The sequence below is a fragment of the Pleurodeles waltl genome, chromosome 1_2 (genome assembly GCF_031143425.1).
Source record: "Pleurodeles waltl isolate 20211129_DDA chromosome 1_2, aPleWal1.hap1.20221129, whole genome shotgun sequence".
Classification (NCBI taxonomy): Eukaryota; Metazoa; Chordata; class Amphibia; order Caudata; family Salamandridae; genus Pleurodeles; species Pleurodeles waltl.
In genome coordinates, this window is record NC_090437.1 from 165,765,420 (window position 1) to 165,789,606 (window position 24,187).

The 24,187-nt window shown below is 45.7% G+C and overlaps 1 protein-coding gene across 4 annotated transcripts in view; it reads right to left on the reverse strand.

Moving 5' to 3' along the window:
• Window positions 1–24,187, reverse strand: part of LOC138298551 (zinc finger protein 300-like) — a 236,587-nt gene that overhangs the window by 180,538 nt on the left and 31,862 nt on the right. For 2 of the 4 annotated variants that reach the window (XM_069236886.1, XM_069236884.1), the window contains one exon: window positions 9,675–9,791. The exons of the other annotated variants lie outside the window; for them this stretch is intronic. In XM_069236886.1, coding sequence (XP_069092987.1) covers window positions 9,675–9,791 — 117 coding nt within the window. The remainder of the gene's footprint in view (window positions 1–9,674; window positions 9,792–24,187) is intronic. 4 annotated transcript variants of the gene reach the window in all.

Below are 24,187 nucleotides of genomic sequence, written 5' to 3' on the forward strand. Positions count from 1 at the left end.
CTGGTTACCCCAACCACTCATGGCTACTGGCCCCAGTGAGGAATGCCAGGACAAGGGCAGAGGAACGTTACAATGAGGCACATGGGCGAACAAGGCGGATAATTGAAAGAACCGCGGCCTCCTGAAGGCCGGTTTCAGGTGCCTCCATCTGACAGGTGGATCCCTGTACTACTCACCAAAGAAGGTTTGCCAGATTATCGTTGCATGTTTCATGTTGCACAACCTGGCCTTGAGACGCCAGGTGCCTTTTCTGCAGGGGATGAGCCTGGAGATGGTCTTGTGGCAGCAGTGGAGCCTGTGGACAGTGAGGAAGAGGAGGCAGAGGAAGAAGATGTGGACAACAGAAGTAATATAATACAGCAGTACTTCCAGTGAGACACGGGTAAGACACTGTAACTTCACTTTACATTTCAGTTTTCTGTTGGACATTGTACATGGCAGCCTGATTTCCCTATGTCTATGGCTACTTACTGTACCCTTTGGCATCTCTATTTTCAGATCTCTGTGGCCCACTCTGGCGTGTTTACTGCTGCCCACTAAAGGTCATTCCAATGAAAATTTGACTGTACATATGACTTGATAATGTTGTACTAATACATATTTGAATCATTTGACAGACTCCAGATTTGTATTTGTCCCAAGGGTGTTTATTTAAGTGCTCATACGTAGGTGAAATGGGCTGGGGTGATGGTGGAGGAATGTCCAGTTAGAGTCTAGTCTCTTGGTATCACAGGTGCATTGTCCAATGGGGCATAGGAAGGGGAGTAATGGCAGCTCAAGGTGGACAGGGTGACAGAGTGGGACAGAAGGGTGACAATCAGGAGAGTCCTATTTCCTGGCAGGGGTCTTGGCAATGTTCTCTGGCTTCTGCCTGGATCACAGGGACCGTTTGCGTGGTGGTTCTCCTTCTGTATGGGGTGGGGTGCTGGTGGCCTGTTGTTCCAGTGGCGGGGCCTCCTGTCCACTAGCGCCCGCAGAGGTGGAGGGCGGTTCTTCGGTGCGGCTAGTGTCAGGGGCCCATTGGTGTGCCACTGCCTCCCTCATGGTCTTGCCCATGTCAGCCAGCATACCTGCAATGGTGACCAGGATGTTGTAGATGTTTTTTAGGTCATCCCCAGGTACTGTCCCTCCTGCAGCCGCTGGGTCTCCTGCAACTTGTACAGTATCTGGCCTATGGTCTCCTAGGAATGGTGGTATGCTCCCAGGATGTTGGTGAGTGCCTCCTGGAGAGTCGGTTCCCCGGGCCTGTCCTCCCCCTGTCGCACAGTAGTCCTCTCAGCTTCCCTGTTGCCCTGTGCCTCTGTCCCCTGAATCGTGTGCCCACTGCCACTGACCCCAGGTCCATGATCGTCCTGGGTTTGTGGGGTTGCCTGGGGTCCCCGTAGTGGTCGACACACTGCTGATTGACATGTCCTGGGGACAGTAGCATGGGCCCGCTGGGTGGGTGCTGTGCTGGTGTTTCCTGAGGGGGAAGGCTCTGTGGCTGGTTGGAACTGAGGCAGGGTAACTGACTGTCCGGAGGTCCCCGATGGGCCAGGCTGGTCATCCTGATTCAGGCGTGCAGAGCCGCTGTCATCACTGTGGGGCTCTTCTGGAGGGGGACTGGATGTTGCTGGCAAATCCTCTCCGGTGACGTTGAGTAGGGGTCCTGTGGTGATGAAAATGCAGTGTTATTGTATCTGTGTGTGCAATCTTGTGCATTGGTGTGTTTCCCTGTATGGTTGCGATAGCCCTGTCAGCTTTGCCTTGTGTGCATGGTGATTTTGTGGGCTAGGTGATTCTCTCTAATGGGCACGCTGTGGTGATGGGTGTCCATGCAGGTCTGTGATGGGGGTCCATGGATCAGTGTTACATGCAGGGCTTGGTTATGGGATGGGTGGGTTGTGATAGTGGAGTATATGTGAGGAGGTGGAGTGATAGGGGTAGGAGTTTGTGATGGCATGCAGGTAGGGTGGGGGATATATCAGTAAAGATTTGACTTACCAGAGTCCAGTCCTCATGCTACTCCTGCGAGGCCCTCAGGATGCATAATTGCCAAGACTCGCTCCTCCCATGTTGTCAGTTATGGGGAGGAGGTGGGGGTCCACCGCCAGTTCTCTGTGCTGCTAACTGGTGTCTTGCAACCATGGAACGCACCTTCCCCGGTAGGTCGTTTCACCTCTTCCTGATGTCATCCCTTGCAATGGACGTCTATTGCACCTGTGACCCGAATAGCTGTGGCTCTACCCGGATGATTTCCTCCACCATGACCCTTATCTCCTCCTCTGAAAACCTGGGGTGTCTTTGGGGTGCCATGGATGTGGTGTGACTGATATGTGTGTTGTGTGTGGGGTGATGTGTTGAGGTGTGTGCTATGAGGTGCGTGGATGGTGTATAGGTGAGGGTGTTTTGTGGCTCGGATTGAGTGGGTGCTCCTGGCTTCTATCTCTCTCAGTTGCCAAAATGCTTGGGTCGTAAAGGGTTGTGGGTAATGTGTGTGTGTGTGTTTTATAGCGGTGTGGGTGTGTGTGTCAGGTGTATGTAGTTTCAATTGTCCAATGTGGTGTAGTTTTGTGTGTGTATTTTGAGCGCAGCGGTGTGTACCGCCAATGGTTTACTACGGTTGAAAGACCGCTGCAGTGATTCGTGGGTCGTGATATTGTGGGCGTATTCCTGTTGGCGTAACAGTGTGGAGTTTGATACCACCAGTTTAGCACTGACCTTTGGTCTGGCAGACTTGTGTGGGTGTCTGTATTGTGGCAGATTTCTCAGTGTGGGTCATAATACCTGTAGCGGAATACAACTGCGGTCACGGTATGTTGGCGGCCGTCGGCACGGTGGTAGGCGGCATTTACCGTCAGGGTTGTAATGAGAGCCATGGTGGTCTGCTGAACTTAGCAGGCCACCATTCCTTTGATGGCAACGAATCACAGTGGTTTACAAATTGCGACCTACCTCATTAATATTCATGAGGTAGATCTATTTGCAACCAACTAAGAATAGATAATTTAGAAATCAGGGCCAGATTTCACTTTAGTACACTGGTAATAGCAATTACCAAATAGCGATTCGAAAAACATCGCTATTTCTAATGTTTGTACGCCTAGCCCTTAGTATTTAAATAAGAGAAATTGATGGGAGACAATCAAATCAAAAGAACTGCAGGCATGCTATGGCATAATGTAGACTCTGAGGACAATACCACAGTTATTAAGGTGACTGAAAATGTCACTGTACATTACAGCTGCCTGAAAGATATAGCCTTGCTGGAAAAGTGCATAATATACATTATATGTGATAGAGACTTCTAGTTGCTGATTCCTTACCTTAGAATTTTCCCCCCAGGCGTCAGACTGGATACAGAGATTTTTTTCTTCAAGCAATACCCTTGCATGTCGGGAGGTGGCGTTGGTCGACTCTGCGGGCATCGTAGTCGCCGTGATGACATCGAAGTAGTACATAGATGGCACCTCAGCACAGTGACAATTATTTTCTTTCCGCGCCACACGCTGATCCGGAGAGGGCTACCCTTGTCTCTTTTTGACAGAGTTTGACAGTTTTGTCAATTTTTTGGGTGAGTCTTTGGTGCGTCGTGATGTCCCCGAAGACCGGTTTCAAGCCGTGCAAGGACTGTCACAGCATGATGTCGGTGACGGATCTGCATCAGGTCTGTTTGTGGTGCTTGGAGCGCCTGACGGAGGTGCTTCAGCAAGGGGCTTCCACGTCTGAGCCCCTTTTGCCATTCAACGAAGCACTCACCAATGTCCTTTTGGATACTTGGTCCAAACCGAACACAGGGGCTCCTGTGAACAGGACTATCACACGCCGCCATCGGCCTGCCCCGAACGACCCTAAATTCCTGTCCCAACACCCCACGCCTGAGAGTCTTGTCATCCAGGCTTCCTCTTCCTCAGGCGCATTCCCTTCCGCACCCCCGGACAGGAAATCAAAAAAGTTGGAACAATTTGGGAAGATGTTTTCTTCCTCCAGTATTGTGCTGCGGTCCTTGAACACTGCATGCCTTTTGGGCCGCTATACCCACTCTCTGTGGGATACGGTCGTGCAAGTTCTGCCACAGGTACCGGAGGAGGCCCGTGCTATTGTCTCCCAAGCTGTCAACGATAGGAGAGATGCAGAGAAGTTCACGATCCGATGTGGGCTGGACATGACTGACTGTCTAGGCAGATCAGGTGCACTGACAGTGGCCTTGAAACGCCACGCCTGGTTGCGTACTTCTGTTTTTTGGGGGGGATGTCCAACAGTCTCTTATGGACATGCCATTTGATGGCTCCCGTCTCTCTGGAGACAAGGCGGACTCGGCCTTGGAGAGATTCAAGGACTCCGGGGCTACGGCTCGGTCCCTTGGCCTTTCCGCTGCCCCTCACCCCCAACAGTCTGCCTTTTGCCCCTTTCGTGGCCCCGGAAGGAGATCCCTGTTGCGTCCCCCACCCAGCCACCATGCCACCCATGTTGTTCAGCCCCTGTATGGCCAGGGACACGGAATCCCACGTGGGCATGGGACAGGGAACCAGCGGTCTGTCGAGTCCACCCCTGCCCCTGCTGCAGCCTCCAAACCCTCCTAGTATGTCCCCTCACTCCGATCCAGTTGGTGGCAGGATTCACCATCACATGTCCCACTGGGAATCCATCACTACAGACAGGTGGGTTTTGCAGAAACTTCGAAAGGGCTATTCCCTCCCCTTAAAATCTGCCCTACCAGCCATGCCTCCATCAATCAGCCAACTTCTGGAGGATCATTTGGCATTTCTCCGCCAGGAAGTCGTGGCTCTCTTGACCAAGGGAGCCATAGAGAAGGTCCCTGTGCCAGAAGCAGGTCGTGGTTTTTATCCCTGCTACTTTCTGGTGCTGAAAAAGGACAAGGACTTATTTTCTATCCTAGACCTTCGGGACCTCAACTACTTCCTCAAGAAGGAGAAATTCAAAATGCTCACCCTGGCTCAGGTCCTGTCTGCCTTAGACCCAGTAGACTGGATGTTAGCATTGGACTTGCAGGACGCTTATCTCCACATTCCCATCCTGCCTGCCCACAGACGTTACCTGCGATTCGTGGTAGGTCACGAGCACTATCCGTTTACCGTTCTCCCCTTTGGCCTTACCAGAGCCCCTAGGGTGTTCACGAAGGTGATGGAGGTGGTTGCAGCTCATCTGCGCAGGTTAGGGGTCTCAGTTTTCCACTACCTCGACCACTGGCTGTTGAAGGCGGACCCGCCCCAGAAAGTCGTCTCCCACCTTCAGACTACTACGAGCCTCTTGCACACGCTGGGGTTCATTATCAATGTGCCGAAGTCACACATGACTCCCTCTCAGACGCTCCCTTTCATCGGAGCTGGTCTGGACACAGTGAAGTTTCGGGCTTATCCTCCTGAAAAGCGAGTCCAAGATATTCAGGCTAGTATTCCGATCTTTCAGCCTCTGTCTTGGGTTTCGGTGAGACTGACTCTGAGGCTGCTCGGCCTCATGGCCTCCTGCATCCTGCTAGTGACACATGCCAGATGGCATATGCCGGCTCAGCAGTGGGACTTGAAGTTCCAGTGGGCGCAGGATCAGGGGAATCTCTCAGACATGGTCCAGGGGACTGCGAAAGACCTGCAGTGGTGGCTTTTGACTCCGCATTGGGTCCATGGCAGATCCCTCTCCCTTCCCCAGCCAGATCTATCAATAGTGACAGAAGCATCACTTCTGGGTTAGGACGGCCACATGGAAGAGGCTGAGATCAGAGAACTTTGGTCTACAGCTGAGTATGGGCTCCATATCAATCTTCTGAAGCTTTGGGCGATCAGGCTTGCGTTGAAAGCATTTCTTCCCTTTCTGAAAAGGGAAAGTAGTGCAGGTGTTCATGAACAAAACTTCAGCCATGTGGTACTGCAACAAACAGGGTGGGGTAGTGTCCTGGACCCTTTGTCAGGAGGCACGACACTCTGGACATGGCGGGAACATCAGGGCATTACCCTGGTGGTTCAGCATTTGGCGGGTTCTCTCAACACCAGAGCGAACAAACTCAGCATCTCCATCCGGAGATGGCGCAAGGTCTCTTTAAGCATTGGGGAGAGCCTTGGTTATATCTGTTCGCCTCTGCAGAGGACGCGCAATGTCAGCTGTTTTGCACGTTGAAGTTTCCAAGGCGCCACTCACTCGGAGACGCTTTTCATCTTGATTTGAACTCCGGCCTCCTTTACGCCTTTCTAACTATACCACTTCTGCCCAGAGTTCTCAAGAAGATCAGGAACGACGAGGCCCAAGTCATCCTGGTGGCTCCGGACTAGGCACGAAGAGTATGGTATCCAGAGCTATTGAGCATGGCCACCGATCCTCCACTCAGACTGCCTCTTCGGGCAGATCTTCTGTTGCAGCAACAGGGGACGGTTTTCCACCCGAACCTGTCCAATCTCTTCCTCCATGCGTGGAGATTAAGCGGCGGCAGTTGACGACTTTTGATCTTCCACCCGAAGTCTGCGCTGTTATCTTGGCAGCCAGGCGCCCCACCACCAAAACGGTATACGACTGTTGTTGGCATAAATGTGTGGCATAGTGTACTAACAAATGTGTTGATTCCCTCTCTGCTCCGCTATCTGAGGTTCCTTGTTCATTCTTTCTTTGGCTCAGCAGGGCTCTGCTTTGGGAACCCTTAAAGGGTATTTAGCTGCCATTTCTGCCTTTCTTAGGCTACCTGATCAGCCCTCACTCTTCAAATCTCCTATTGTGAATCGATTCCTTAAAGGTCTCACCCATTTATTTCCTCCCACTCCATTTATCATGCTTCAGTGGGACCTCAATCTTGTCCTTACTTACTTAATTTGTACTCCCTTTGATCCGATGCACAATTGCCCTTTAAGGCTCCTCACTTTCAAGACTGTCTTTCTTGTTGCCATCGCTTTTGCTCGCAGAGTGAGGGAGCTTTAAGCTCTTTATTCCAAGCCTCCATTCTTGTCTGTGTAACCTGACAAAGTGGTGTTGAGCATTGAGGCTCTCTTCCTTCCCAAGTTTGTAACAGCTTTTTATGTGGGCCAGTCCATCACCTTGCCTACTTTTTATGCACCCCCACAGCCTTCCCATGAGGAGGAGAGACTCCACCGTCTGGACCCAAAAAGAGCGTTCGTGTTCTATCTTAATTGTACTAAAGATTTCCGGGTAGACGATCAACTCTTTGTCGGGTATACTGGTGCAAAGAAAGGGAAGGCAGTGCAAAAACGTACCATCTCTCGATGGGTACTTCTTTGTATCAAGAAGTGCTATGCTTTGGCTAAGAAGCAACACCCTGAGGGCTTGCACGCTCATTCCACCAGAGCAACTGCTGCTTCCACTGCATTAGCTCGCAGAGTTCCTGTCCTGGATATGTGACAGGCAGCTATGTGGGCATCCCTGCACACGTTTGCTAAACATTACTGCCTGGACAGTCAGGTCCGTCAGGACGACTACTCTGGTTGTTCAGTCCTGCAGGACTTTCTAGTATGATCTTGGTTCACAGCCCACCTCCGAGGATGGCATTGCTTGGGTATCTATTCTAAGGTAAGGAATCTGAAACTAGAAGTCTCTATCAGATGTTCAAGTTACTTACCTTCGGTAACTATCTGGTAGAGACATATTCTAGTTGCAGATTCCTTATTGGCCCACCCATCCTTCCCGCTTGTGAACTGATTTCTAGGGACAGGAATCCCCCCTTCAAGTCCTTAGCTCTGGTGCACTAATCTCAGTGTTCTTAGCAGCTCTGTGCTTTGGCGTGGAAAATCGTTAAAAGAAACTGACGTCACTGCAGTGAGGCGGTGTCTAAGTACAACTCCCGACGCCATCACAACGACTACCATGCCAACGACGCCCATGGAGTCGACCAACGCCACCTACTGACGCGCAAGGGTTTTGCTCGAAGAAAAAAATCTCCAGATCCAGCCTGACGCCTGAGGGGAAAATTCTAAGGTAAGGAATCTGCAACTAGAATATGTCTCTACCAGATATTTCGTTACGAAAGGTAAGTAACTTGTACAATCCGTTAAGGCGCAGTAAACGCCCTCAAAGACCAGACCAAAGTGGGCTATGTTCTTGATGACGTAGAAGGTATAAATGAAGATTTATTGGCAATAATGAGGGTGATATTGGCAGCATTACTGACATGCTTGTAGCTGATAAAGCTTCCGCTGAGTAGACCTTCGTTAGTGAAAAACGGTTGTTGCAGCTAAAGGTGGCTACAAAGCAAGCAAGACAGATTCCTGGAGACAGTGCAGAGTCCTATCTGCCTCCTCAAAAACGTTGTATTTCCTTTTAAACGTTCCTCCAGGAGATTGCATGTATTTTTGCCAGTAGAAAAATGGGAGTGCATACCTGACAGAAAAATCTCCTTATCCCTCACTGGCTTCGATGGAAAAGATCATCACAATTTTTATTCTGGTGGCACGTAGCTATAAGAGAGACAATAAATACATTCCTAATGCGGGTCATCAAAGCAGATCACTTTTAAATCGCAAGTGCCACATGGCCTAAATAAAAAAGTCTTCCCTATCACATAGGTTTCCATCATTGTGAAAAATCAGTAATCTTGAAATAGTAAGGTCAAATGTTCTCTGCACCACAACTCAATGAAGACTCCAGGTAGAGTCCCAAAGTTGCAGCTAGGTTTAGCTGTAGGCTCCAGGATGAACACATGGGAATACAGAGTTTATCTGTGTAGCGGCAACTACCTGATACTAGACTCCTCTTTCAATTCTGCTCCCTGATTTAAAAAATTTAAAAAAACAGAACATACCTCTTGAGGGATTCTCACATGTTGTAAGAAATCTGAGGTTTGGTGATCTCTGGGCAAGTGGAGCTTAAAGCACATCCAACTAATCGGCTAATGTTCGGATGTACTCATGGTACTGCAGTGCCTGAATGCTTGCTTACATGTCTATGTTTACAGTGTAAAAAGGGATTTCCAGCCTCATAAAGATGAAAGGTTCAAGCATGTGAATATATGAAAGATCAAATGATGGGGAAACGTAAAAAAAAATATTTTGTGCCAAACAGGTGTTAACGTTTTAGGGTTGAGACAGATAAGTCTGAATTTTCTCCTCGTGTTAGGTCTATGGTGTAATGGTGCAGATTAGTGTTTTACCCACAATGTTTGGGAAGGCAAAAATTAGCAATAATAAGGGAACAGTTCATTTTTGCCTAGCACAAGTTAATTTGAAGCAATTTTAATTATATCATATACCAAATAACAGCAGTTCTTAATCTTTTGACTTATTTGGACCACCACTGAATCATTACTGGAATCTGGGAACACCTACTAATTATTGGAAGTTGGGGACCCCAGGCCTTTACATGCTGCGAACTTCAATATATAAAAACAAGTATACACTAAACAAATGCTCAAATATTGAAATATTTTAATTTACAATAAAAATGTAGATTTTTCAAACTTGTAATTTTGCTTCTTTATTTGCATATATTTTAATCATGTTAATGTATCAATTTTAATATTGTTTAATTTGGTAACCCAGTTATGGACTACCAGGTCTTGCAGACCCCAGGGGTTCTCAGACCACAGGTTAAGAAACACTGCTCTATAGTTCTTGAAATTAGTATTTTGTCTTTCACGAGGGCAAAGACGAGCAATTCTCACAAATAAACATTTTGATTTAATATTATCACACACTGCTGAACATAATTTCTTTTAGCACACACAATGCATTCTTACTACAGACCTGAATTTAGACAAGCTTCACGTTCACTTGCTTTTGCATCGTGAAAATCACAGGAAGATAGTTTCTCTGCTCTTTTTCTCCAATGTATTATACTAGAGTTGGTACTTGTATTGTTGGCTGCACAAAAATAGAAACCAGATTCTTAGAATCAAAACAGAAATTCCTACAATTTAACATCTTATTCCACAAAAGTGTACTAATCCTCTTAAAGTTAATATAAATATTTTTCAGTGGCATATTCAAGTCTAAGATAGTTAAATGTTAGTAAAATATGTGTTTGTCTATCATGGCATTGTGATGTAATTCTTTGCAAAAACTAGATTTCAGTCTAGTTGACCAGACCACTTCAGAAGTGAGAGGTCAAAGAAAATGTTTAGTGGTCCGTCTCTCACAGAGTGTTGTTTAGAACCATTCATTTATTATGAACAAGTTGGGGCATAAGATAAAAACAAGAATCTGCAATGCAATGGGTCTCGCATTTGCTTGAATTAGAGCTATTAGCATTGTAAACTCCTAACCTGACTTTTCTTGCCACATAAATTAAAAATGAAAAGTAAAAGAGTTTCACATAAGAAAGCTGATTCAAAGTGCCACGGCATGAGCGTGAAGGAGAGACACAAAAGGAAAAAGAAGTTTGCTCGCAGTCAAACGTATCAGCAAAAGTGCAATTAGCCAAGTAACCGGGTCGATGTCCAAGGCAGTAATCAAACCGCCCCAAGGAGGCAAAAACGTAAAGTATTTACCAATGATGATAAAGGATTTTTGAAGGGCAAGCCCATGAACGAGCGATAGTGATGAGCGTGAGATAACAATACGTTGGAAAAGCAGCACTGCTATGCTCGACCTAATGACCACTTTTAGAATATGCACTCAGCTGGCAGTAATATTCATGTCACAGGTCAGGAAATGTGGTCTAAAGAAAGATTCAGAGGGGACAGATATATACCATAAAGAGCAGTAAGGTGTGGTGTCCATGATGGTCTTTTTGAAATAATGAGAGTGAGACAGTGCTGTTGCTGTCCTCCTAATTAGAAAAGCATCATCCTCCTACTATAAAACCAAAGTGACACAGAATTCAGAAGGATGGTAAAAATTAAGGACATCAATCCAGAAATTGAGGGCGGAACAGATGGTGGTCATTTTGTAGCAGTTGCCGAGGACGACTGGGGAAAACTTAGTAGGATATATAAAAAAAATTCAAAAAATGCAGGCCATGGCAAGAATGCAATGGGTGGAGTAACATTATTGTAATTTAATTGTTAAATCTGTGTCTAAACCTCTGTTTGATTACAATTTGGATTGTTTAACGATTTTTTAGATTAATATTTCTATACACCATTGATTACAATTGCTCAATCACACAAAATTAAACTGTGTACTGCTGTTTTAAAAACAATTATATTGAAAGGGGGGAACTCTGCCTCACTTTGAAAGAAGTTTTTTTCACCACTGTAATCTCAGAATAACTTGATCTAGAGGTACCATTTTGTCCCCCCACCACACTGCCATTTCGGGCTGCAATTGTGATCAGTCATGCACTCTAGTGTTTGTGGCCAGGTGGCAGCAAACAGCTCCTCGTCCGGCCCTTGTCCAGCGCCAGACATGCTGCCCCGCTGGTGAGAGATGGTCACTACTGAGTGGAGCAAGGAAGAGTTGCTGCAACTTAGAGGTGAGCACAAATGCGATGTTAACGTTTCACCTTCTTCTGGGGAAATCTCAGCAGACTGCCCTTGTGCAGCCTCTCGCTGCCCTTAGATACCAGGGTTGCCCTCTGCTACATCTACTAATAATGACGAGCCTGACATAGGGACCATGATTGAGGGAATGTTAATCAAGGCCTGTCTCATTAATGTTAGATCACTTGTCAAAAATAAGTTTGAAATATGGTTGCTGCTATCAGACCATGAATGAGACTTGATGTTTGTCACAGAGACATGGCTTAATCCTGCGGCCATCTCTGCTGTTGCTTTTGTGATCCCTGACCGTTATTCCATTTTGCACCAATATTATTAGACTAGAGTAGGAGGTCTAGGTGCAATTTTTCTTGGAAACGCTGAGTAGGCTTGAGCTAATGAACTTGGGGACGGATTCATCTTTTCTATTAGAAACTACTTCTCTGGTGTCCTCGTTTATTGACCCCCAGGAAAACTGGGTAATTTTGTGGCTATGGTGGCTGACGTCATCAGCAGTACCTCAATAAATATACTAGCCCACTGATCTGGTCAGACCATGCACTGATCCCATCTATATTTCGCTTTTAGGTTCCTAGTAGCTGCTAAACAGTTCTCTGGCTTCTGTCGCGGTGCCTGCTGGATGGAAGAAGGCTCAGGTGCTCCCTATGCTAAAGAAGGTTGGACCAAACCCGTCCAACTACAGGCTCATTTGCCTCCTTCCATCATTTTCTTAAATTATGGAAAAGAAGCTGAATTTGCCGCTGTCTGCCTATTTGAAGGAGAATGACATATTACACCCTATGGAGTCTGGTTTCAGGCCAAGCTTCAGAACAGAGGTGGCTTTTCTGAGTTGGCAGATTTCATCAGGACTAACCTGGACCAGGGCAACAAAGTACTGGTAGTACAGTTAGATATCTCAGCAGTCTTTTGTCCCACCAGATTATTTTAGATAATCTGGAAGCAATAGGAGTGAGGGGTGGGGGACATCACTGGCTAATGACCTTTTTGGCTGATAGACATCAGGCTGTGCATCCGACTCCTTTCCTCTCCTCCTTTCAGCAGCTGGAACATGGAATCCCACAAGGCTCAGCTGTGAGTCCATCACTGCTTAACATCTATGTGGCCCTCATTTGCAGAGGTGGTGGAAACATGCTGCTTCAAGGTGGTCTCTAACGCGGATGGCACCAAGTTGGTGCTTTCATTTAATCAGAGAGCAGGCTTGTTCACCGAAAAATTCCAGGGCTGTCTCTGTGAAGTAGCAGACTGGATGATAAAGAGTTGCCTCAAACCTAATGGAAAGAAATCTTAGATACTCTTTGCTAGAAATTGGGTTTCTGGTTGGCTGGGGTATGCACCTAAGCCAGGCAGAACCCCCCAATCTAGTCAGGTCAAGTAAGTTACACACCAAAGACAACCTGTGTTCAGCCCTGGTAGAGCAGTCAGGCTTATCTCCAGATACGCATTTGCGCAATGCACTCACACCAGGGACACAATAAATACACCACAAAAGAGACTCCACACAGGATTATATAAAAAATTATCCATATATTGGAGATCCATATCTTGGCAAATAAAAATCATAAGTTCTGTGCTTACTATACCATGGAACTCGTTCTTCTGGACAATGCAGTAATCATCAGTGATTTACAATATAATCCCAGTGGCTACTTAGGTCATATAACGTAACAATAACACATAAACCACTAAGCGTCATCCATACATACTTCTCAAAGGTATCTAGCCGGAGCAGGGGCCTCCGTTAAGAGCTCAAACGTGCTAGGCAGAAATTGCCAGTGGTCAACTGTCCCAAGATGCGGAGAACAACAATTCGCTCAAATTCTGGCAAACCCGGAGCCCTCTCAGGGCCTCATAGATCACAACTGGTCAATCACAGGTATGTAGGTGCCCACCTGGCCAAGAACCAGAGGAACGCAGGACAGCGTAACGGATTCCCCTGGTCCCATTCACCCGTAGTACTTTCCGGGGACATGGGGAAAGCTTTGCAGGCCACAAGTAGCTCCCTCAGGCAACCCGCTCATGCGCTGGTGGTCACAGCAGTCCCCGTCGTGGCATTGTGGGGCCGCACTGGCTTGACCCCAGGCATACAGGTCTGACTCAGCGGTGATTGGAGGCTTAGCTGGACTCCTCCTCTCCTCCGCGTCAGACAGCCAGCAGAATCAAGGGTGGGGGTGCACGGGAGATGCAGCATCCAGCATGCCTGTCTGGCTGATAGGGCCCCATGGAAGGGGGTTCTCGTGGTGCCCCGGGTGAGGGGCAGTCCAATAGTCACACTAGAGGAGGAAAAGTGCAGTGCTCACCTGGCACCACTCTGCTTCAGGTAAAGCGCTCCATGTGCTCTCCTCGTTGCTCGCAGTACAGCACTCACCATGCTGTCCTTGGCAAATGCCCCACAGTCAGTACAGCCAAAAAGAAGTGCTCAGTCCGCCCCACCCTCTCGGTGAAAGGACCAAATAAAAATGCAGCATTCACCACGCCTTGGATAGGAAAAGCCAGAGGAATTACACAGCACTCCCTATGCACTGGGCCCTTGGGAGAACACTTGGGGGTGGCAGGAAACTAGCAGTGGGTAGGAAGATCAGCACAGCAAAAACAGCAATTTCAATGGCGATCCACAGTGCCTTACAGACAGTCAGGAAGCAGCTGGCAGCAAGGCAACACGCAGGAAAACAATCCAGTGTGTTATTTATGCCACCCAGCAACCTGCAGGCAGCAGGGCAACAGCAGAATAGCAGTCCAGATGATTCCTTTGTGAAGCTCAGCAGTCCTGACAGAGGTTTAGTCCCAGTTCCGAAGTGCTCAAAAATCATAGGGTCATAGCTCTTGTACTTATACTCCAAAATGTCTCTATTCAGGGGGTGACTTCAAAGGATCCCCTTCAAGTGTAACACAACCCCTTTTAACCCGGTCCTGGCTCCAGACATGATTGGGGGTAAATCAGCCTATTGCGTGAGAGCACGACACAGCCCATTGACAAGTAAGGTGTGAACGACCCTCCCTCTCCTCAGCCCAGTACAACTATCAGTATGCAGATGTATTCAGATGCCTCTCCTGTCACTCCCAGTCCTTCTCGTCTTGTGGCTGTCTGGAAAGTATGCACAAAGTGTAGCTGTCACTCTGCCCTAGATGTGGATTGAAGTCAAGCTGAAAGCACATAGAGTTATAAGCACAGAGAAATGCCCCCTTTCTAAAAGTGCCATTTCTAAAATAGTAAAGTAAAATCCAACTACACCGGTTACCAGGATTTCTCACTATCATTCCAAACAGCCCATGTTACTCCTTCCTGATCAGAAATTACCACTTAACATTATATAAGGGAATTCCCAATGCTAATCTATGAGAGGAGCACCCCTCAAGTAGTAAGAAACAAAATAGGCTTTTTGTCACTATTAGGACGTGCAAAAACATAAACGTACCTTTTACGTACACAGCACAGCAAAAGAGGGTTGGACAAATAGGAGGAGGAAGGCAAAATGTTTGGTGATAACCCTGCAGAAAGGGCCATTTCCAATACTCTTTTTGGGGGATTCCATCCCCCAGGACTTACAGAACTGGTGGCCTTCAAAACTGGGTAACTCCTCAGCCCATCTGCAGTAGTAAGGAACATGGGAGTTAATCTGATCAAGGCCTGACCTTTGCATCACAGAGTCAGGTAGTGGTAGGCACATGCTTCGGCATGATGAAACCATTAAGATATTTCATAACATATCTCCCAAAGGACTCTAGGAAGACCACTGTACATGCTCTGGTTACCTCCGGGCTGGATTATTCCAACACTCTTTACCTAGGGGCTCCAGGCGTATTGATCAACACGTTGCACAGTGTTCAGAATGCTGCAACGAGGCTCACTGTCAATCTGCCATGCAGGCACTAACTGAGCCAGATGTTGAGGAACCTACATTGGCTCTCGGTTGCGTAGAGAATTCTTTAGAAGTCCCTGCTTTTTACATTGAGGGCCTTGCGTGCTGAGACCAGCTAACCTCCATGCATGTTTTACAGTTAAAACCCTCACATGCTTGCTGCGGTCAGCCACTCTCAGCTTTCTGCAAATTCCCAAGATCATCAGGGCTAGTAAGGGAGGTCGCTCCTTTTCCTTTATGCCATCCAAGGCTTGGAACACCTTACCGCTTTCCCTGTGACTGGCTCCTACTGTGGACATATTTAGGACAAAGCTAAAAGCACATCTTTTCAATCTTTAAACTACTTGCTGTCTCACCCAAGCTCACAGCACTCGGGAGCAATACAAGACTGCGTCATACTTTCATTCATAGTTAACCAGAGAAACCACAAAAACACTTAAGAGCAATTAAAATAGACATCAGAAATACTTTAGTGATGATCAGGAGCTAGGAAAGGTGTTGCAAATATACATAATAATACTGATGAATAAGTTCAGTTTGTTCAAGTTTTTGCTATTATGAATCAGCTTAGCTTTATTGCTTGTTTTCTGTTAACTTGGTTGGTGCTTTTAATTAAAAGTTTTTCAGTCTGTATTAATTTTAACAGCATAATGTTGAGAAATGCACTCGATAAATCAAAAACATTGACTTTCAATTTTAATTGCAAAAAAAAAATTCCTTGTTTGAGAGCCAACCTAGCAAAGGTATTCCACAGTTAAATCTTTGAAAAGGAAAGCTTGTAACATTTATCCAACTAAGGTCTTAAAGGAAACCTCAATGTGACGGGACATCAATGTGAAGGGACAAAGGAGAGAACCCTGGACGTTGTCGTACTAGCAGCCTTCTCTGAAAACCTCCACATTACTAGTTGCAGAGAAATATATTATGCTGGATCTAAGTGGAGCAACACAATTGGTATTGAAAGGCAGATCATTCATGAGTTAAAAATGTTGCAATTTCTTTTTTCTTTAAATATGCACTTCATTCAAGTTCTGTATTTTTAAACATTACAAGGTATACATGTAATAACTGACAATAGATACATCTGTCAGCCTGACACTGGCCTTGACATTAACACACAATGCAACACAAATTACAGGTTCGATGTGATAACAGATAGCAGTTTGTTTACCATTTGGGGCATAATCTCAGTCCGGACCAGCGGTTCCCTGTCCAATACACCCTCTATCATCATATATCTGCCCCCTGAGTCCACCCTCTAGGATTTTATCACAAATGATGTGCCAAGAGATATCCACACTAACTCCGCCCCCCAGTCATAGGCTCAGTACGCTGTGGCAATTAATTGATCTCTTCACCTTCAAGAGAATTTGCAACGTCACACCATTCATGTATGTTTCTAGTATTACGTTATTTGGGCGCATATGCATTTCAAATAAGGATGAAGTTTGTGTCTCTTTGCAGGTGTGGCCATACTTCACGTTCTCTGTCACTATACTGTAGGTCGTTGGTATACTCCCTTGCCTGGTACTTATCCAAACCATCCTCCAGTGATTGCAGATCCTCCAAAAAAAAAACACTCTCCCACCAGGGCTAGCAGCCATATGGTGAATATGCATTATGGGACAACCCTGATGACAAATCACAATTGAAAGGAAGGAAAAAAGAAGAATCTACAACATTCCCACCTATCATACCCCAAGCTAAGCAGCAACCACCTTCCTGCCAATCTACAGCCACAGACATAGGTTCACTGCATGCATATTCGGGTCACAAAATTATTTCCTTATAGTTCCTCTTTTACCACACTCCCTATGGTTCTCCTCTGTGCCCTTACCACTGCCCCAGCAATGAGCAACAGATTCACGGATCATGTTGTCTACACCTGTAAAGGCAGCAGCACAACCATTATGATTGACCAGCAACTTTATATTAACCTGTCTACAGACCTAAGAACCAGGAGTCTTTTGCCTGTTTATGGATCTGAGTTTCCAATGTCTTCATCTACTGATCTCAAAGTCTTTTTTTGCTCCAACATGCCCCACATCTACTTGTTGCTGGCTTTGGGTCAGTACCTCAGCAACCACCCGACTACTTTGTGGTTGTCCCTCTTGGTCTTCTGGATATCCACTTCCAGGACCATTCTGTAGACAAGCTATCTCTCAAGCCATATTCCTCTTGAGGAATCTCCACTTCCATCAATTGAAGCCCTTGCCAGACATCGTGGAAGGTTTCAAAGAAAAGAGTTTCCCCTTCTTTGATGATTTTCAGTTTGTCAGGATACAAGAAGGCATATCTTAAGGCCATTTGTTTCTTGACACCTACATAAGAGCTCCTTAATTGCTGGCTTTCCGCTGTGTAATATGGAAAAATAGTAACCATACATCGGTCAATCTCTCTGTTTATCCTCATTCTTATAAGCTGGAGAATAAGGTCTCTGTCCCAACGGTTAAATAAGCCGGCTACCACTGGCATTGGCGGGTTGCCCGGGTGTGAGGTGGACAGATGCCCTGGCACCCAGTTTGCCCTCTAACTGGAAAAGAAATGCAGAGTTTTACCCGCCAACATTATTAACCATTTTTTCAGGAAAAGTCTATGTTTGGGTTTCTCCTAGCTCAGGTATGGCAATAATTTGTATATTATTTTGTCTGGGAAACCCTTCCTTGTCCTCAGTACTCATCTGCGGATATATGATGGAACAACACATACGCGAACCACGCATGCCTGAACAACGCAGTTGGAACAACAACCACATTGTTTCCACGCATGCCTTTACCATACATGCCTTTACAAGGATTTTACTTTGTAAAGCATGCCTAGTAAAGGCATGTGTGGGAATGGCATGTGTTGTTCTAGCATGCCACCCCCCAACTGCCCTAAAAACATAACTAACCCGACACCCCCACTCACCCTAAAAACATATCTACCCCAACTGCCCTAAAAACACTAGTACCCGGACCCCCACCACCCACCCTAAAAACATAACTACCCTGCACTCCACTCACCCTAAAAACACAAGAACCCCGCCACCCAACTCACCCTAAAAACACAAGAACCCCAACCATCCCCCATCTGCCTTAACACTACTACCCTGCCTCCCCATCGTAAAAACAAACAAGCACCCCGACTCCCCAACAATCGCACTAAAAACACAAGTATCCCGACCGCCCACCCTAAAAACACTACTACCCCACCCCTCCCCCCTAAAAACACAACTACCCCGACCTCTCCCCTCCTGCCCTAAAAACACAACTACCAGAACCCCTCCCCACCAGCCCTAAAAACATAACTACTGTGACCCCCCACCCCTTAAAATATAAATAACTCTACTTCTCCTACCGACCCCTAAAAACTATCCCCCCAGCCCCACTTACCTGACTGCGTCCTCTCCCGATGCACTCTCCCTTTTTCTCTGCCTCAACCATGTATGTGCATTGTTCAGCACATGCGTGGTTAAGGCAGAGAAAGAGGGAGTCGTCGCCGGTAAGCGTGGTGACTGCATTGCGGAAAATGCGTCTCGTCACATTTGCCATGTTTTAAGTGATGTTTCCCCTAATCTGCAGGGTCCTGACCTCATCCTTCATTATTGTCATCAGGGTTTGGAGCTCCTTAACCATTGGATGTAGAGTTGTGAGTGTGAACTCCTTGTCTATCCGGTCCACCAGTTCTCGGCTCACAAAGACCAATATGCGTGCCACTGCACTGATCCTGGTCACCACAGGCTTAGCACTTTTGGGTTTGACTGTCATACCCATTTAGTCTCATCCCTACAAATAGTGATGCTTAATGTTTAGAGTCACGCTCATGTGGCAGGGTCACAGAGGGGTCTTGAAGAGCTTTGATAAGCCTTGGCCAAGTAACAAGTCCTCCATATCAACTAATTCACTTGTGACAGCGTCACAGGCCTGTGACCTCACAGAAAAAGCAACTCCTATCAGCGAGAGGTCCAAGCACTTTATTCAGCGTGCTCTTCTTGCAATTTTCCAATCTTCTTACTGTTCCAACTCTCTGAATTCTTCACTGACAACTTAGATAAAAAGTTTTTGGTTCATGTATCTCCAGACTCAAAATTGTAGTTTTGCTAAAGAGACTACTGATCTGTACTTCATCTTCTGTGGTTCATTGTTGACCAGAGTTCCCATGGAACTCTAGGCCTCAATGGAGCCTGCTGCCCACGGAACACAAGGTAAGGGCTCCATGCCTCATTATCTAGTGAGACACTGATAAGTATGACTGCAGAAACATGGCAGGAGTTCGGGCTCACTCCAGATATCACTGTTGTGCTAAAATGCAGCCACAAACTAAGCAAGCACTTCAAACCTCTAGAAATACAGTAGTGAATAGTACTGAATACAGTCATGCATATATTGCAGAATGTACATCACTACACTACACAACTCAACTACTGGGCCAAGCAGCAGCTACCAGGGCCTAAATGGTGGTAAACAGGAGAAAATATCTAGAACATGGAGTAGAAGTGGCCATTTTTGCTAAACAGTCCTAGAAGAGGCATAAACCGGATTCAGGTTGGAGTGGAATGGCATTAATGGAAAGCTCATCCTCACTGCAGGCATAATGATTAGTAGATGGTAGCAAGTGAATATTTTACATTAAAAGAAATGAGAATAATCCTTACAGTAATTAACAGTAAATCCCTGTAACCATTCTCACCTTACCTTCAGAAAGGGTCCAAGCAGTGTAACTATCTGTCATTTGAGTCTGCCAGAACAGAACATTTCAGTAGCCAGTTACTAAGAAAAGACAGAAGCCACCATCTGGTAATTTGATGATAAGTTAAGCGGCAACTGAAAGGGTGTGAATGTGTGATAAAGGGGGAAAATATCTGAGTCAATTAAAGAATACCTTAAAGTAACTTGTTGAGCAATCAATGTCCATTGTAGAAGGGACACAAGATATTGCATGCATGAACATTTCAATCAAAGGTAGATCAAGAACAGACTCAGAAAGAAATTCATGCAAAGAAGAACCACCAGAAGACGGGCACTAATGGCATTCGCACCAGTAACATAATGCAAAATGGTGGGGCCCCCGGTAGAATGTGAAGAGGGGCCCTTAGTCTGGCAGATATTCATTGGCTTCAGTCTGAATGGGGGCCTGCTGAAGGGCTGGGGACCCCTGCGACACAGGGGCTGCAGGGACTTGTGTTACGGCCCTGATTCACATTGATCTGGATCACTATGGGCAAAAGGTCATGGAAAATGTGAACATATAAAAACGTTTATAGATAAAAATCCACTCAGTGAGAAAAGAATGTCAAAGGCTGAAGTGCACAGACTTCAAAATACGCAGTAGGAATCAGAAAGTAACAACTGACAGGAAATGTAAGAATCTGAAACACCGAAGAGGAGGCAAATTGTGAGGATTTGCTTTGATTTTTAAAGGAGCTTTTCAGGCAGTTTTTTTGGTGTCAAAATAGACACTGCTATTAGTTTTGAAAGAGCCTAGAGTAAACTCAAGACACACATGACAAGATTTCAGAATCACAGACATCCCTGCCAAGATAGCAATCTATCAATAAAAAGAGAACTTTATTAGATAGGCCAGGAGACATGTGCATATCAATTTCCAAGAGAACCAGATCATGGAGCTGTAAGATTCAGCCCCATTGACCTTAGTAAAAAAAAGCAATGGGACCTATCACAGATGCCGGTGCAAAAAGAAACATTTTTTTAGTTGAACCTTCCCATGCAGGATTCAATTTCAACTGTAGGACAAAAGGCCCTCATTGTCCTCAGTGAAAAAGGATTACAGATCTTCCAAATAAAAGAATGACTAAAGAGGTAAGCAATCCCAAAGATTCTGGCAAGACATGAAATCCATGCCCTCAAAGCAGTGGTACGTGGCAAACTATTACCTATCAGAATGAAAACAGAGATAATTAGTCCAGACTAACCCAGAAGTGGAACTTAGACAGGTGGAAAAATAATATACATGAAATCTCATTCGACCAATGTACAGAAGGTTGATGGTTTGTACGGTTCAATTGAACACCTTCCTGGTAAATGAACAGAGCACACTTATCTGACCTGTATAAAAAATGAGCAATTAAGTAGGAATGTTTCTTGCAGAAAAATTAAAGGCCAAAACCAATAGAGAAACTCAATTTACACAAACCATTGAACACAAAATTTAATAATTATGAGGACTGAATTTGTAATTGATTTTTAATCTCCTCAGAAGTTACTTTCTTCATGACACAGATAAATATTATTGACATTTCCGAATCAGGAATAGACATTAGATTTTGAACATCATTCTGCCCCATAAATTGTGAGAAATGTGCACATCCTATCAAGATCGGTACAAAAGGTGGCATTTAGGAATTACTCTCAAAAGCAGGCTGCAGTGAATTATGGGGATTTGCAGAAAATAAACGATTATGCAACAAAGTATAGGCCGAGAGAATGAACCATGGAGCAAAGGTCACCTACGTTAAGACTACAGACAAACTGAGGATTGGTAGAATAAATTTGTTTCTGCACATAACCAAGTCATCTACGCCTGTGTGGGCTACTATGGGCCTAATGTAGATAACATAAAACCCTTGCAGGAATAGTGCTGCAAGTTATTGGACACCCTACACCCAATCATAATGTCAGGTGATTTCAATGTAGTTCTAGACAACTTCCTGGATAAATCAAGTAAAATTAGATCTCTAGGATGCCAAAATCACAGACATAAGTTAGATCAATAATGAAACAATTTGCGCTGTCAGATATTTGGCGAAAAATCACGACCTAGATTGAGGTTATACCATTCATAACAAAAAATATAAACATCAATCAAGCATAGATGACTTCCTGGTAGACAGATCACTCAAAGCAGAAATTACAGATATTCAACACAGCCACCCATTTGTCTGATCATGCAGCAGTGGTCTTGAAGATGAAGTGTAATTCTGGTAACCAAAAAAGGAGGTGTACTTTAGATCATTCACTCTTGAATGACCAGGAAGTGATAGAAACCTTGAAGGCTAAAAGCAGAGAGATCTTCGAGTTCAAAATTAATTCTGCGATGCCTCATGTGATCTGGGACTCCTACAAGGCCTTTTTAAGGGGCATCTTGATTAGTCTCTCAGCTCAAAAGAATAGGGAGTACAAGAAGACGATACAGGAACTGGAGGAGGCTACCTCCTTCCTAGAGGGAAAGATGTAGGAAGAGGAGAGAGAAGCCTTGTTGGAAGAATTATTGGCACAAAAGGCCACTCTAGCTGCCGTCTTAGAAGCAAGGTTCCAAGCCAGATGGGAGGCAAGCAAATTACAGCATTTTGAGTACAGTGAAAGTGCAGGGACACTCCTGGCATGGACAATTAGGGCAGACCTAAAAAGAAATGAGATAAGAGAGATAAACACAATTAGGAAATTGCAGAGGGAGACCATAGAGGTACAGCAGGCCTTCGCATATTTAGATTTTTTTTGGGTCACTATATACTGAAGACCTAATAACAAAAGCATCCCAAAGATCTGAATGGCTAGAAGAGCTGCAGAATAAAGAAAACTTACAGAGTGGGAGAAGGAAGAGCTACATGAGACAATAACATCAGAGGATGTGTTGCAGGTTATTAGCAAGGGTAAAAAGGGGAAGGCAGCAGGATCAGATGGGTTTTCAAACACGTTTTACCAGGGTATGAAAGAGGTAATTAACCCAGCTTTTTGATGGCATCCTCAGAGGAGATATTCCCCTTCCAAAGTCATGGGACGAAGCAGTGATCACCTTGATATTAAAACCAGGAAAGGATCCCTTGACGTGCGAATCATATAGGCCAATCTCGCTGTTAAATAATGACTATAAGCTCTTCTCCAATATTCTGGCAAAAAGGTTGGTTAGTGTGGCTGGGAAACCGATCATGGAAGATCATAAGGGTTTTTTAAAGGGGTGATATATGCATGAACTATCTCATGAATTAATAGGATCTATAGACCTGGCACTGGCGAATAAAGTCCTGCTTGCTATAATTGCCCCGGACATCAACAAGGCCTTTGACAGGGTGAACTGGGAATACTTAAATACTCTCCTGGCACACCTCAACTTAGGGGAGAACTTTTGCGGGGGTAATTAAGGACATTTATAAAACCCCAACAGCCAGAACACTGTTAAATGGGAATTTAACCACAGCTTTCAAGATCACTAGGGGGACTAGACAGGGTTGCCCACTCTCTCCTTTATTGTTTAATCTTTACATTGACCCGCTAGCGGAGAAGACCAGGAAGGACCTGCCGATTAAGCCCCTTGTCCATGCAGGCTGGGAAAAGAAAATATTACTATATGCGGATGACGTTATGGTCTATACAAGTAATCTGTGCCCCACACTGGACAGTTTAGAACTCTTGATGTCGGATTTTGGGAAGGTGTCTGGTTATGCAGTCAATATGTCCAAAACAGAAATCATGACCTGGAATATAGAGGAGGAACTGAGGCCCTCATTACAAGTCTGGCGGCCTTAAGACCACCAGACTCGCAGTGGCCAGAAATGCGGTAGGAATGCTGCGGTTGTTGCGGTCGTCCGCCACATTACGACCGTGGCCGAACTGCCACGGTCCAACCGCCGACACTGCCAGTCGACAGCATGGCAGTCTCGCTGGTTGTAATCCGCCAGGGTGGTGCTGCATGCAGCGCCAGCCGGGGGATTACGACTCCCCAATCCGCCAACATTTTCATGGTAGTTGGACCGCCATGGGAAGGCTGGCGGAATGGGGACCCCAGCGCTGCCCGTGCACTTATAGGCAGTGGAAAGCGCGGTGGGTGCTGCTGAACCCGCTGCACCGCCACATGCTCAATTACGTGCCGGCGTCAATGTTAAGGCCTGGTTTCCTGCCGCCTGCCAAACTCGTAATGAGGGCAATAGTATGCAAAAAAAAAAAAAAAAGTTGGGCATTAGCATCCAAAATACTCTGAAAGAAACTGTAGAGGCAAACCATAATAGCATCATAAAAGAGGTTAA